At 47.4% G+C, this 13,405-nt stretch overlaps 6 protein-coding genes across 6 annotated transcripts; 2 read left to right on the forward strand and 4 right to left on the reverse strand.

Moving 5' to 3' along the window:
- Positions 1 to 461: 461 nt before the first annotated feature.
- Positions 462 to 1,940, forward strand: N7503_003843 (PCI domain protein; the record flags this gene model as incomplete). The annotated part of the gene is made up of 2 exons (XM_057063390.1): positions 462 to 702; positions 832 to 1,940. 2 exons carry the CDS (start codon positions 462 to 464, stop codon positions 1,938 to 1,940), a joined length of 1,350 nt encoding a protein of 449 aa, XP_056924305.1.
- A 453-nt stretch (positions 1,941 to 2,393) lies between these two features.
- Positions 2,394 to 3,026, reverse strand: ura6 (uridylate kinase ura6; the record flags this gene model as incomplete). The annotated part of the gene is made up of 1 exon (XM_057063391.1): positions 2,394 to 3,026. The coding sequence occupies one exon, from the start codon at positions 3,024 to 3,026 to the stop codon at positions 2,394 to 2,396; it is 633 nt and encodes a 210-aa protein (XP_056924306.1).
- A 171-nt stretch (positions 3,027 to 3,197) lies between these two features.
- Positions 3,198 to 3,440, reverse strand: N7503_003845 (uncharacterized protein; the record flags this gene model as incomplete). The annotated part of the gene is made up of 1 exon (XM_057063392.1): positions 3,198 to 3,440. The coding sequence occupies one exon, from the start codon at positions 3,438 to 3,440 to the stop codon at positions 3,198 to 3,200; it is 243 nt and encodes an 80-aa protein (XP_056924307.1).
- Positions 3,441 to 6,359: 2,919 nt separating this feature from the next.
- On the forward strand, positions 6,360 to 7,849 carry N7503_003846 (uncharacterized protein; the record flags this gene model as incomplete). The annotated part of the gene is made up of 5 exons (XM_057063393.1): positions 6,360 to 6,616; positions 6,781 to 6,982; positions 7,044 to 7,108; positions 7,160 to 7,502; positions 7,556 to 7,849. The coding sequence occupies 5 exons, from the start codon at positions 6,360 to 6,362 to the stop codon at positions 7,847 to 7,849; spliced, it is 1,161 nt and encodes a 386-aa protein (XP_056924308.1).
- Positions 7,850 to 10,868: 3,019 nt separating this feature from the next.
- Positions 10,869 to 11,782, reverse strand: N7503_003847 (uncharacterized protein; the record flags this gene model as incomplete). The annotated part of the gene is made up of 4 exons (XM_057063394.1): positions 10,869 to 11,066; positions 11,146 to 11,228; positions 11,277 to 11,367; positions 11,453 to 11,782. The coding sequence occupies 4 exons, from the start codon at positions 11,780 to 11,782 to the stop codon at positions 10,869 to 10,871; spliced, it is 702 nt and encodes a 233-aa protein (XP_056924309.1).
- Positions 11,783 to 12,349: 567 nt separating this feature from the next.
- Positions 12,350 to 13,306, reverse strand: N7503_003848 (uncharacterized protein; the record flags this gene model as incomplete). The annotated part of the gene is made up of 5 exons (XM_057063395.1): positions 12,350 to 12,522; positions 12,575 to 13,009; positions 13,063 to 13,146; positions 13,196 to 13,214; positions 13,265 to 13,306. 5 exons carry the CDS (start codon positions 13,304 to 13,306, stop codon positions 12,350 to 12,352), a joined length of 753 nt encoding a protein of 250 aa, XP_056924310.1.
- Between the last annotated feature and the right edge of the window lie 99 nt (positions 13,307 to 13,405).

Genomic DNA, 13,405 nt, shown 5'->3' on the forward strand with positions numbered 1-13,405 from the left:
TGAAAGTCGTTCGGTGTCAGACTGTGTTCCCTTGTCTATCCCATATTTTAGCGCCACGCCAATCGTGTCCTGGTTTTTGTCAAAAATTCTCTCATTCCCCGTTTCTGGATGTCTCCTTGCATTGATGCTATCCCCTTATCTATGAAGATGGTGTTCGTCTGTCGTTAGCAGCGATGTATTAGTTGTTTGCATTGGCACATCGTGCCTTAATACCAGTGGCGTATAAGCAACTGATTTGATTAATAAATTCGATAAATGAAAACATCACTCCAAAATCCTGTATCCTCGTGGTGGTGTGAAGTGTAGATCAATGGCGGTTTGACGTTAGACTTGTACGGGCAAATCAGTGTTCCTTTCGCCAAGACTTTTTTGGCACACACTGAAATTTCTCAACTTATCGATAGACTCCACCATCAAAGAACCTCCTCTCTCCCTCTCTCCCACCACACCAACCCCCCATCATGCCCGCTCCGACCAACACCCTCCTCATTGAGGGTTCTTTCGCCGAGCTCGCCGAGGAGTTCGCCCAGTATGTCGACGCTCTCCGCAAAGAGGACACCCTCCAGTCCGAGATCGCCCCGCTCCTCCAGCCGATCCGCGAGCAGGAACAGTCTGAGGGCGAGCCCGACCTGAAGCAGCGCGATGAGGTCCTTAAGAAGATTGTGGCCGCCGCCGCCGTCCTGAACGGTGCCCCTGAGAAAGGTGAGTGAGCGAATTGCGAAGATACAAAGTTGCGACCGACGAGATGAAAAATGATATTCGAGGGAGCGGCGATGCAACTTTTTCTCTCTCTGTAGGATGGAAGAAACTGACTTGAGATGATAATGGCAGAAATCATCCCCTCTTACAACCTGCTTGTGCACCTCGTCCACCTGGCCTCCGACCCGGATATGTTCCTTTCTCGCATCTGCGCCTACCTCGCTAAGCCCATCACCACCTCCCCTCAGTTTGGCCCGACACTGGCCATCTCCATCCTCACCACCATCTTTAACACTCTTTCCGGAAACGACTCCAGCCGGTACCACGTTCTCCTGGCCATTGTGGCCGTGATTCGCCAGTCTGGATCCGGATATGCCTTCGAGGCCTTGAAGCCTCAGTTGGCCAACCAGCTCCCCACATGGCTCTCTTCGTGGGAATTGGACCAGGAGGAGGCCCAGAAATTGCACTTGGCTATTGCTGATGCGGCTACCGCGGCTGGTGATGAGGATATGGCCCAGTCCCACGTCGTGCAGGCTCTTGAGACCATCCCCGCGGCTGATGCCAGCAAGCCCGCCGCTCGCGACCTGGCTGTCCGCGCTCTCGCCATGGCCCTGCGTCGTCCCACCGTTTTCGACTTCACTCCCCTGACTGCCTCCGATGCCGTCCAGGGTCTCCGGTCCAGCGACAGCACTCTGTTCGAGCTGCTGGAGATCTTCACCTCCGACACCCTCGACGCCTACGAGGAGTTCATTGCCGCCACCCCGCTCGCTTCCATCTCCGGTGGTGTCCTTGCTGAGTCTGCCGATGCCCTGCAGAACAAGATGCGCCTGCTCACCCTGACTTCGCTTGCCTCCTCCACCCCCTCCCGCTCGCTCCCCTACACCACCATTGCCTCCGCTCTGCGTGTCTCCGCCTCCGAGGTTGAGATGTGGGTCATTGACACTATCCGTGCTGGTCTCGTTGAGGGTAAGCTCTCGCAGCTTCGCCAGGAGTTCCTTGTTCACCGTGCCACCTACCGTGTGTTCGGTGAGAAGCAGTGGTCTGAGGTTCAGGGCCGTTTGATGGTCTGGCGCCGTTCCCTGGAGGGTGTCCTGAGCGTTATCCGCTCTGAGCGTGAGCGCTTCGTCCGTGAGGGTATCCAGGCCGCTTCCGAGGAGGCCAAGAACGGTGACAAGGCCCGCTTCGGTGACCGGCGGCGCGAGCAGCCCGCGCAGGCCTCTATTGAGGCTACTGCCGAGTAAATTCTCGATTGATAGCTGGGTTGCTTGGGAGTGCATGGATTCCGGTGTTTTATGTGGAGTGGAACTCACAGAACACAAAAAATTTCTTCCTTTCCGCTAATAGAGGGGAGCCATCCTTGTTTTTTTTCTTTTATGCATTTTATATCTCTTTTGTCCTGGCCAGTTTGTAGGAATGGATCTACTGGCCCCGCTGATTTGGGATCCCCACGAGTCATGTCATGTCTTTTTTTTTATGTTTTCTGGAGAAACAACTTCTTATCAAGAATACAAACAATTCCAAAATACGCCCTACACCTAGACCTCGAGAGGTCAAGAACACACAACCAGTAGGGGAGCAGAATGTATCCTCTATGATCTAATATTCAGGCTAGATGAAACAAAAAGGCTAGCACGAACCAACCATTGCAAATAAGTAACCTCCACCAATACCACTATATACAAAAACAAACCCACTTAACGGGCCTGCAAGCCCCTCTCCTCAATACCAGCCTTCACATGCTCATAAACCTCCTCAACAGAACCCGTAGCAGAAACCCGCACGACCTTGCCCTTCTTCTCGAAATCATCAACAACAGGCATAGAAGTCTCGACGAAAGTACGGAACCGCTTGCGAATCGACTCCGCATTATCATCATCCCGCCCACTGGTCTCACCCCGCTTCAACAGTCTGGTCTCCATAACAGCCTCAGGACAATCAAGGAAAAGAACCAGCTCAGAGGGACAAACAGTTGCCTCGAAGAAAACAGCCTGGTCCAATTTGCGGGGGAATCCATCAATCAAGAATCGCGCCTTGGTACCGGCAGGTGGCGGTGAAGTAGCAAGGGAATCGGCCATAGCGTTGGAAAGCAACGCAACAGTAACCTCCATAGGAACGATCTTTCCTTCACGGATGTAGGTCTTGATCATATCGCCGTACTGGCTTCCCTCGCGGACTTGTTCGGCGCGGAGGAGGTCACCGGCGGAAAGGTGGACGAAACCGTAGTCCTTTACCAGGTTTGCGGACTGGGTACCCTTCCCGCTGCCCGGGCCGCCGAGGAAGAAGACGACGGTGACATCTTCAGGGGAGAAACGAGGAGTAGAAGCCATGGCGAATTGTTTATGGGTTTGTGGTTGATTGAGAGTGGGTTGTGGATGGTAGGTTTATTTAGGTTTTGAAGTTGCAGGAGGGGTTTAGGCTAAGTGTCGATCCGGATTAGGTAGTCGGATTTGTATGATTCTGAATTCAGGGGCCGTCGGGTTTCCGGTGGGGTTCGACGTCTAGTTGGAAGGGGGTTTCTGGCCTGTACGTGACTTCGCGAGGAGGACGAAGGAGCCAGAGCCGATAGCGAGGATTGCGATGATAGGTAGGACGGGGAAGTTGGAGCGGCTGGTTTGAGGGGTGTTGGGGGTTGGTGGGCGCGTTGAGTAGAGGCGGTGGGGTCCCGAGGATCGTGCAATTGACAGGAATTGAGGCTTGGAGAAGACCCCGGTTGCTGTACGAGAGGCAGTGAATAGCGACATTGAGTTGGTTCTTGGTTGTTGAGGGAGAGAAGGAGAGAAAAAGTTGTTGGAACTGGCCGGAACGGGATTAGTTGCCACTTGCTGCAGTTTGGGTATATAACTTCATCCTTCACGTAGGCTTGCGCTCTATCACTTGCAATCCATCATAATATATTATTTTCGAGAAGGTTGATGTCTTTTCCTCTTTTTGGAGATATATTAAGGTAAAAGTCAGCTATAGATGCTCAAGTGGGCTTATATAAATCGAGATAAGGATGACCTGGAGACAAACACATGGCGGAGTTGCTTTCATTTTCAGCGGGCTCCTTTCCACTCACCCCACACCCAGTATTGCTTGATTGGAGCTGCTTACTCATATACCTATACTTATGCCCCAAAGCCCCCCAAACTTCTAAGGACCCATCGACTTCAAAGTAGTGGTCGTGATCCTTGATGCCTTAATGGCCACCCCTTCTATATGGATTCGGTGACACTCCAAGATGAATTGAAGCCGAAGATCGGAGCTTGAACTGTAATCATCTGGTCCGCCTGATCTCTAAGGGAGGTTAAATGGCCTATTGATTTTTTTTGTCTTTCCATAAGACCAATTCCACATTATATAGTTAACACAGCCCCTGACTTGCAAACTTCTGCTCAGTAGCTTAGCTAGTCTTTGATGGCTCGAATTGGCACCAGAGCATATGGAAGGAGGGTTGCGTCTTGAAATTCCGAAATACAGAGTTTGGCAATTCGATCAAATAAGTTAAGTCTAATTCTTGTCTTCAGCATGCGGCAACGACTAGTTAACTTCGGGTCGCGGTCGACCACACAGGTGCAAGTCAAACAATACTAGAGTTATATATTGGTCATAGCTGTCTTTATCAATTCTCTACTACCATTCAGGTCTTATTTGAACAAAACTTTTCTTTAATCAAATTTCGGTTTTCTATGCTTGATCTTTCCCCCATCTAGGCACTCACTTATCCATCAAATTAGGTCTCACGTCTCAGTCCCTTACATTACCTCGCTGATTTCAACAGGACCATGGGGTATCCATCTGAATCAAGTCCCCATTACTGTGTTTCCATACGGAGAATAGAGTATAGATCTGTTATGATTATCGATGTAATTATCGCTGAACACGGCCTTCGGGAAGTGATACAACTCGAGGAGAAGCTACAGTACAAAGTCACAGCCTCACAGAAGGCCATAACCTTGAAGTCTGATAGGACTCAAATTGAAGAGGTGAGCCAAGAGCTAGAGGAGGTTCAAAGACAATATCCTCAGAAAGAACATGCCCTTCATGAAGCGGAAATCATGCTTGATCGGAATTTAAAATGTGACCTTGATCACACGAGGCAGAAGGCCATGTGGTATATGAGGAAAGACATGGCTGAGGACTGCTCGGGTCAAGGTGGCTGCTGCAGCCGAAGCTGTGGGTGCTGCTCACAAAGACAGCTATCTGAAAGGGAAAAGGGCAGGGGTCCTTGTACAACAGAGTGCTGGTGCTGTACTAATTGGCGAGGCTTTGAGCTTTCGGAGGTAGAGAAAAGAAACAGGAGGCATGGCTTAATTACCAAGCTCAGAATTGAGAATAAGTCTTATCTTTTGAGATTAACAAAATCTTTTTTTTATCCACCCAAGCTCGAAGAGCTTCCAAAGCCGCGAAATGCTGCAAAGTCCCCAGAACTTCCAACGCGTCAAACGACTTCAAATTCAAGGTCTTGGTGGCAGCAGATATTTGGAAAGAACTCTGCAGATGAGAAAATTGATAAGCATGAATTGCTCTTTTTGCTACATGATGTTCAATGAGTCTATTCCCAATTCGACTAGTCTATATCATGAAAATTACAAATCTTGCACGTCCTTAGGCTCTCGCATATTGTTCTCTCTTTGTTATACCTCCTTAACTCCTGGGTACACAGACCCTTCTATCACGAGGCATTTTAAACTCGTAGATTCAGATAGGTTCACGTTATGAATATAAAGTTATATTTCATGCCATAGCACCGGCTAAAAATCTGAAGAGCGTTAAATATATATTGAATGTATCCCTGTAATAGGTTACAGTATTCCACACTAAGAATAGAGTAATACTGAGTCTAAAAAGAGACAATTCTATACTCCATAGCCATTATAGAAAGAGCAGGGGTTAATATATTTAGGCACGACTGTGCAAAGTCACAATTGTTTCGAAATCCCGGTCTCGATTGAACCCCCCCGAGAATAGGGCAAAGCCCACAGACAACAAGCTATAGAAAAATTCAGTTGAATTTCTTTTCTGGAATACTAATGTAAATTCAGGGGTTCTGAAGTCATTTTCTACGACTGAATTTAGTCACGATTGACACGGCCCGTGGAGACTTTTTGTCCCTCGGTCGCTTAGGGAAATTAGGCCCAGGGTGAACCCATATGAGAGCGAGGTTCGACATCGAATAGCCAATGATAATGACCATGGGAATTTGTCGGGAGAACAAGCCTTTAGCCTCATTATGAAAAGGCGATGTTGGGTCGCTAGTGAACCAAAGATGGGGACTGAAACCTTCCTGACGGGTTTTAACCAGGACTATTGACTCGTTTAGGCTGCCGCCTCGGCAAAGGTGGAGTCGAAACCCGCTATTCCAACGGAACGTGCGCTTTCGCAGCCGAAAACGGAGAACACGGGTTTACTAATAATCTTTAAGCTTTTCTAGTTTAAGACTTAAGCTCTGTGGGCGCGGGGTTGCGTGGCTTAAGGGGCTTTGGATTCGCCACGGAGATTTGGATGAAGCAGATATTTTCTTCCTGCAGGAAAAAGCTGGCTTTTCTCTCTTGCAATCCTCTGATCTATCCTTGCTATTTGGGGTCTTGATCTACTTGAATCGATCTATTCGACTTGATCTATTCGAATCAGACGCTCACTTTGAAAAATCGTTCGGTTTGTGGGGTGCTTTTGCGACCATGTCCCTCACACCTAAGCAGAATCAGGCCATTGAAATCACTGAGCGAATCACTTCGGGGCTCTCAATATGCGGTGCTCTATTTGTTATTCTTACCTATAGTGCATCTTCTTCATTCCACAAGCCCGTGAATCGCATGGTCTTCTATGCATCATGGGGAAATATTCTTGCCAATGTCTCGACTATGATATCTTTGTCAGGCATATCAGCAGGCAGAAATTCAGTCATGTGTCAATCACAGGGCTTTTTGATTCAAATGTGAGCCTAAATATTTTCCCAGAGCATTTAGGCTTGTCACATCGGACCTGGTTTTTCTTCCCTTAGCCACCAACCTAGCCGATCCTACCAATTGCTCACGATTGATCCTTTTCCCTTGCTTTCCTCTTCTGCTCAAACAAGCCCGATGCTGACATATGACAAAGGTTCATGCCCGCAGATGCTCTCTGGACGCTGGCCATGGCCTGCAACGTATACCTTACATTCCGTCATAGATACTCGTCGAGTCAGCTTCGGGGCCTAGAATGGAAATGGCTGCTGGCATGTTACGGAATCCCGTTTATTCCAGCGATTACATACGCATTCCTGCGAACAGAAGAAAAAGGGAGGATCTATGGGCCTGCAACAGTCAGTTCTCAACATGCACTACCCTCGTCGAGTCGAGCTAATTGGTTCTTTGGTTTGACAGCTTTGGTGTTGGGTTGATCTACAATGGGATCCACTTCGAATCGCCACTTTCTACGCCCCTGTCTGGTGAGTACACTTCAACTTTGGGGGAAGACCAAAATTTAACGCGTGTTCTAGGATGATATTCCTTGTCACCAGCTTTATCTACCTCTCCGTCGGGACGGAAATTTATAAGAAGCGAAAGCACCTCCGCAGTATGGCCTCTCGAAGCCTGGATACCGTTCAAAGTATGAAGAGAGTCGAAGTACAAATCACCACCGAAATTGCTGGTGAAAGTTGCGAAGTGGGACAAGATGGAAAATTCTCTCAATACGCAGCTTTTGTCTCATCCGCAGAGCACACGAACGCCAATACATCCAACGCGCTCAAATCAACTCCAAAGATGTCTAGCTCCGATGCTGCTGCTTGGGCTTATACAAAATGTGCAATGCTCTTCTTCGCTGCACTTCTTATTACTTGGGTAAGCAATCATCCAATTCTGGGTTCAAGTATAGCGCTGATGTGTTGGAATAGGTGCCGTCAACCATCAACCGTGTATACACCCTGATAGCTGAGGGAAAGGACAACTTCGCTCTTTGCTATTTCGAGGCACTCGTACTTCCTCTCCAAGGATTCTGGAACTGCATCATCTACATCACCACATCTCTAGGTGCTTGCCGAAAACTATGGGCATCACTTTTCACACACAGGCCCATTTCTCAAAGGATTGCTCTATCAAATATGGATAGAGAAAGAAATTTCAGCAGAATTGAAGAGGCTTCAGAGAGCACAAAGGATCTGGCACCAAGCAGTCCAGGTGAATTTTGATTCGCTGCTACGTTTTCGCCTTGATGGATGATTTATCCCCGTCTCTTTTATGATCGAGGTGACCCGTGGGAATATGTATGACGCTCAAAGCGCATCTTGTATATAGCTTACCACCCACTTTATAATGTATGTCAAAATAGAATATTTAATCTACTTATGGGAAAAAAGACGTTCAAGATACATGATCCTGCAGAAGAATGTAAAATTGGACTTTACTTACCTTGAGTCTTGTTCTCGGCACTGACACTTCATCTCTGAAAATTCATGCAAGCCAGGCTGTTAGCCGTTCCCCCCATGGTGAGCTAAGAGCGTCCAGGATGTTCCTTGAAAATGGTTGTGGCACCTGTGATCCCTCACCTTCTGGGGTATCAACAAGGGATGTAAGGTTGAGATCGCATTGTATAGGAAAGGGTATTCAGGGCCCTTTCCTCGATCAGCACACAGCAAGCACACGGAATGAGAATAGTTTGGAGTAGTTGGGGATTTTCAAGTCTTTCACACTGGTGCCCTACCAACATCCAGTGAGTGGTAGGAAGCCTGCTATACTGGGGCTCAAGTAGCTTCTTTCGCGAGCAATTCGATGGATCATAGGACACAGGTGATGGTTAGCGGAAAAAGGGGGCGAGGGGCGAGAAATAATGTAGAAGGGAAGGCCAAGGATACAAAGTGGAAGTCTGGTATGGAGGTGATACAGGAAAAAGAGAAGCTAAAGAAAATAACTTTTCGTTGATAATTGAGATCTATACCTTCAATTAGATGGCCTATATCTGGAGAGTGTAGTCCATCTATGAATAAATGGATGTTTGCCTATCACTTTCTGTGATCAAGTATCAAAGGTGTATAAGAAGCTGTAGTTATAACTAGTATATTGGGTAAAGGCCAAGTGCCTTATGAAGTAACTTCCTATAATCATTTTCTATAGTCCTTCTTCTTCTTTCTCTCTGATGTAATATCTTGTCAAACCGAGTATTTTATTGTTCCTGGCTTCTTCTCCATCTACGAGTCCTTCCTCCTAACTCTCTGGAAAATTATAAAAACGAAGATTATAATCACTCGTGGACAGGCTGGCTCTGTCGCGCACTCTGGAACCGTCTCCCCCACATTCACTCCCCTCCTATTATTTCCACACCGTGCACAGATTTGTTGCGTTTAGTTCTACTGGTTCCGGTACAGTGCTGCTAATGATGTTCTCCAATCATACTGTTCTTTGTTGAAATTCCCTTTTTTCCGCGTAGCCGTAATACAGATCGAACTAGCCAGTTTTTGACTTTTACGGTAGGTCACAGAAGGCAATAGCAGCAGTACCCTATCGGTATGCTTGAAATTATGGACCAACTTTTGTTTCAATATTTGAATCGATTTCAATGCATAGTGCCTGGCATTTTGAATTTTCTCTCTAATTCGCCGATGAGGTTAAATCAAATATGAGCAGTGCACTAGCATGTTGTCATACTTACCATCCGTATGTTAACTAGATTCTATGAAACAGTTGAAATATCTCAAATAACTTTCGTGTTGTAAATGCTTGAAATCTTACGGCTTGTAATCAGCCTTTCAATGTATTTTCAGGGCCATTAAGGCCCCGGGGCCCCATAGCCTATACGGGAAGGAAACCTATCCCGATTGGGATGTATACAAGGCGCAACGTGCAGTAGTCTGTTTCAATAAAGTTACGCTGATATCAAAGTTTGCGGTCGAGACCTACCCTGGAAGGAAATTCCAAAAGTTGCGAAAGAATGCAGATAGATAGACACATATTCAGGATCTTGGGTCAGTTCGAAGGATTCGAATTTTCCCGGGTGATGTGAAAATCGTGCCGAACTAACTCCAGCCCTCAAGGTTGATTCCAAACATTGCATTAGTCTAGGTACAATGGATATCCACTAAAGCCGGGGCCAGACTTACTAGAGTAAGACAGGCCGAACGATCTCCGATAATCCCTTTATTCGGACATATCATCTTACCAACTCCCTTGGCATCCAAGATCACAGAAGCCTCAAAACCGGTTTCAACTATTGCAAAAAGTAGATCTACTGGCAAGTTGCAAATACACTGGATAAAATACTGTATTGGGGAGATTGAAAGATTGCCCAACTACCTGCAGTAGCGCCATTAGCCCGTTTCAAAGGATGCTCAAATTTGAGCCCAAATTTGAGCTCCAGCCCTGCGAGAGCCGCCAAGCACGTTGTAGATCAGGGCACTAACTACAAGTCCGAATCTCTACACGTAAATGTCATGCGATGATCGGTGCGATGCAGTAGTCTCGTTTGAGGTAGATACCGCGATCCTAATTCTGATTCGCGGGCTGACATGGAAAAGGATCAAAGTCTAATCCGAATAGGCTATATGCGCCGAAAATGATAAGCTTATTCGAAATCTCGAAATTTGAGATGCCGGAGGACCGGCGCCCGGCATTCGGTTCAGTAGGCCGGGGCGTTGCTCCGGTGGCGGATGGGAATGCCCCATTTTTGCACCCTACCCGAAACAGTCGGGTCGGTGCGATAGCCCCCCAAGGTTGGATTTGGCTGTTTAGATGGGGTAGCTTGGAAGGAGCTATGACCTGTTAATTGATCTCTAATATTGGATGTGTAAGATGTGTATTGTAATTAGAGGTCGTAAGGTTATCGAGTCTAAATTTTAGGTACGTTTTGCGGATATCGTTCATCTGTCATTCGGCTACGATATGTGCGCAAGGTAGAGAACACTTGCAGTGACTGACATGCCGTATCAAACCCCGACCACAAAAACCGACCCGTCGATCTGTACAAGTTTAAAGCCGTTCAAAGGATAATGAATTAAGCTTCCTTGAAGACCCCTAATCTCCCCAAATATCGTCTTTTAGGTCCCGCGTTTAAACTTCGTTCTAACGGTGGGTTTCTCCACTTTTCTCCACTTAAGACCGCTCACCCGCATTGGACGTCGTGGCCCAAAAAGTTGCCCTGGAACATGGCGATCTTGTTGCCAACCGTTTTCCCCGATTTTTAGTCTGAAGCTTTTGATTGGCTGTAGAGGGCCAAGGTTAAGGTAGTGGCGTTTCTACCAGTCGACGCTGAACAAAGTGCAAAAGGTCGATATTGTATCGGAAAATATAGGTAAAATGAGCTCCATCGTCAAAGGGTGGGTACTTCATGCAGCAGGAACTGTCGCCTTCGTCACAGTAGTCTCGAATTGACGCGGCATAAGCATCACACCACTCCGGATGGAGACGCGGGTATACCTGTGGTTGGGCAAATGTTAGATTGATGTTTCAGCCCGACAAGGATTCGAGAGATGATGCATCGGGTTTTTTTACTCACGCCAATTCCATCAAGACAAGTGCCGGCATTCCATTTCATTCCTGGAATGAAGGTCTCCTCGCCGTATGCAGCGGCCGCAATCACTACTAAAATTAGAATTCGGGTCTACGGATCAGAACTTGGATGCGTACCACTGCGGTTATACTGAGGTTCAATCGCAGAGACGGGGTCCAGCCATAGGGAACTAGTTCCGCAGAGACCATCCATCATGACAATCCCGCCCTATTGGAGATTACCATTGATACACGGGGAAAGGAAAAGTACCGGTACGTAAGAAACGTGGAAGTGGAGACGATCATAAACTTACCAGGGAGTACCCCATGAGAAAGATCTTCGATTGAGGGCATGAGGCGACATAGTCTCGGATATACTGCTGCATCAGGAGAGCACCATCGGCGGCGACAACTCGATGATCAGGTCCACCATGATGATACGGCAGAGCTACACTACTGGAGCCGGGGATGAGCTGTAAAACGAGGTTCTGCATGGAAACCATGACATTCAAGTGATCGCCCGGCCCCTGGCCCCGAATGAGAATAGCATGGACTCCCGTGGCGCAGAGTTCGGGTGGGGTCTTCTGTGCATTGGAGGGTACGATGATGCAGGTGAAGAGCAAGGCAAGTTTCTGGAAGAACATGACGTGCAGTACGATTGGCTGTCAATTCGCAATCAATGTGGTAGCTAGTATTGGTCGACGGTAGTTTCTGGATTTTTCTACGAGATTGTGTTCGCCACTGCAGATAGTCTCATTATATGGTAGACTCGGGGTCGCATCCATGGTTTCATAGTTCTACCGGGTTGCCGTAAATGAGATGAATACGGCGTTAAAAGATAACACCAATACTAACCATGGAGGGTATGGACGGGAGAATATTATGACCCGGTACGACAGGACGGGTATCCAGTAGATCTAGGATCAGGATAATCAGGATCCACTGGAGATGGACTCTTGACGGCTTTGGCTTATCGAGAGTTCAGTCTCGATTGATCCAGACGTGGACGATCATTACCTTGTTGGAGAATACGGAAAAAAGGGAACATGTGAAGTGGTTTACAGAAAATTGAGCAAGTCAATCCGCATGAAATGTTCTAATACGGTTAAAATTAGGTAAATGTTACACCGAATTCATGATACATGTGCGAATTAGCTCTTGGGAAGAGGTGAGACTGCTATCATTGGGTTGCTATGACCAAAATCTAAATCCTAGTATTCCTCTGGACTGAATGCCTGCTCAATCAGGCCCCGCATAGCATCCCCAAGCTCCTGAATGACAAGTCCAGAACGTGGAATTGTGTGACCTTTGCCCGTATCGAAAAATTGGGCTGTATCGGGATCGCAAACATTGTATAGGGCGTAGGCGCCGTGTCGAAAGGGATCTATAGAACCAAACCATTAGAAACGAAAACCATGAGCTGTGAAGAAACATACCGTTTGCCCCAATAACATGCAGACTGGGAACATCGATCATCACGTCACTCTCATCTGCGAGAAGAACGCCATCGACGGGATGCATCGGAGGCCAACCAGTGACAAACATGGCGCACTTGATCTGTCGCAGACGACCCGTTGTCCGTGCACGCCTTTCTTCATCGACGATGAGAGTGGCTGCAATGGAGGCCCCCTCACTATATCCAATGATCCCTTGAATCTCCGGATCCTTCTCCATCGTATCATACAGATACGCCATCACATCATTGTAGTTGAGCCAGACCACATTGCGCTCTCCAATCAGGTCGCGCATCACATCTTCGGGATTCTGACCGTCAGGGATCTTGCGCACCCGACTGATCATGGAGTCCTCAGCCGCACCACCATCATCAGCCCAGCGGAAATGAGGACCAACGCCAAAGTATTCTTCAAAGCCTGGAAATCACCCATTAGACCCTTTCATCTCCTATTTTTCAGCCCAATCTTACCTTGCGGAGGAGTAATCTGCACGGGTGCATTGATGTAATGGAACGAAGCAGTATCGTCTGATTGCAATTCTTTTTGCAAAGGTGCTGAATGCCTAGTTAGTACGAGGTAGTCTGACCTTAGTGTAAAGCCTACCTAGCTGGATACCAATATTCTAGAGGTGGTTAGCATCAATTCCAAGGGTTTATTCGCGGACTGACCTACATCGACATTGCCAATGGCGCCATGAAGACAAAGGAACTTCATCTTGAATGTGTCTAGACCAAGCTCTGATTGAATTTCGCAAAGTATAGGTTGTACAGCTCCTTATCTTCCGGGGGACAAAGATGGGAACTAAATAGATGA

This window comes from Penicillium pulvis (genome assembly GCF_028828015.1).
Source record: "Penicillium pulvis strain IBT 33274 chromosome Unknown contig_1_segment0_segment0, whole genome shotgun sequence".
Lineage (NCBI taxonomy): Eukaryota > Fungi > Ascomycota > Eurotiomycetes > Eurotiales > Aspergillaceae > Penicillium > Penicillium pulvis.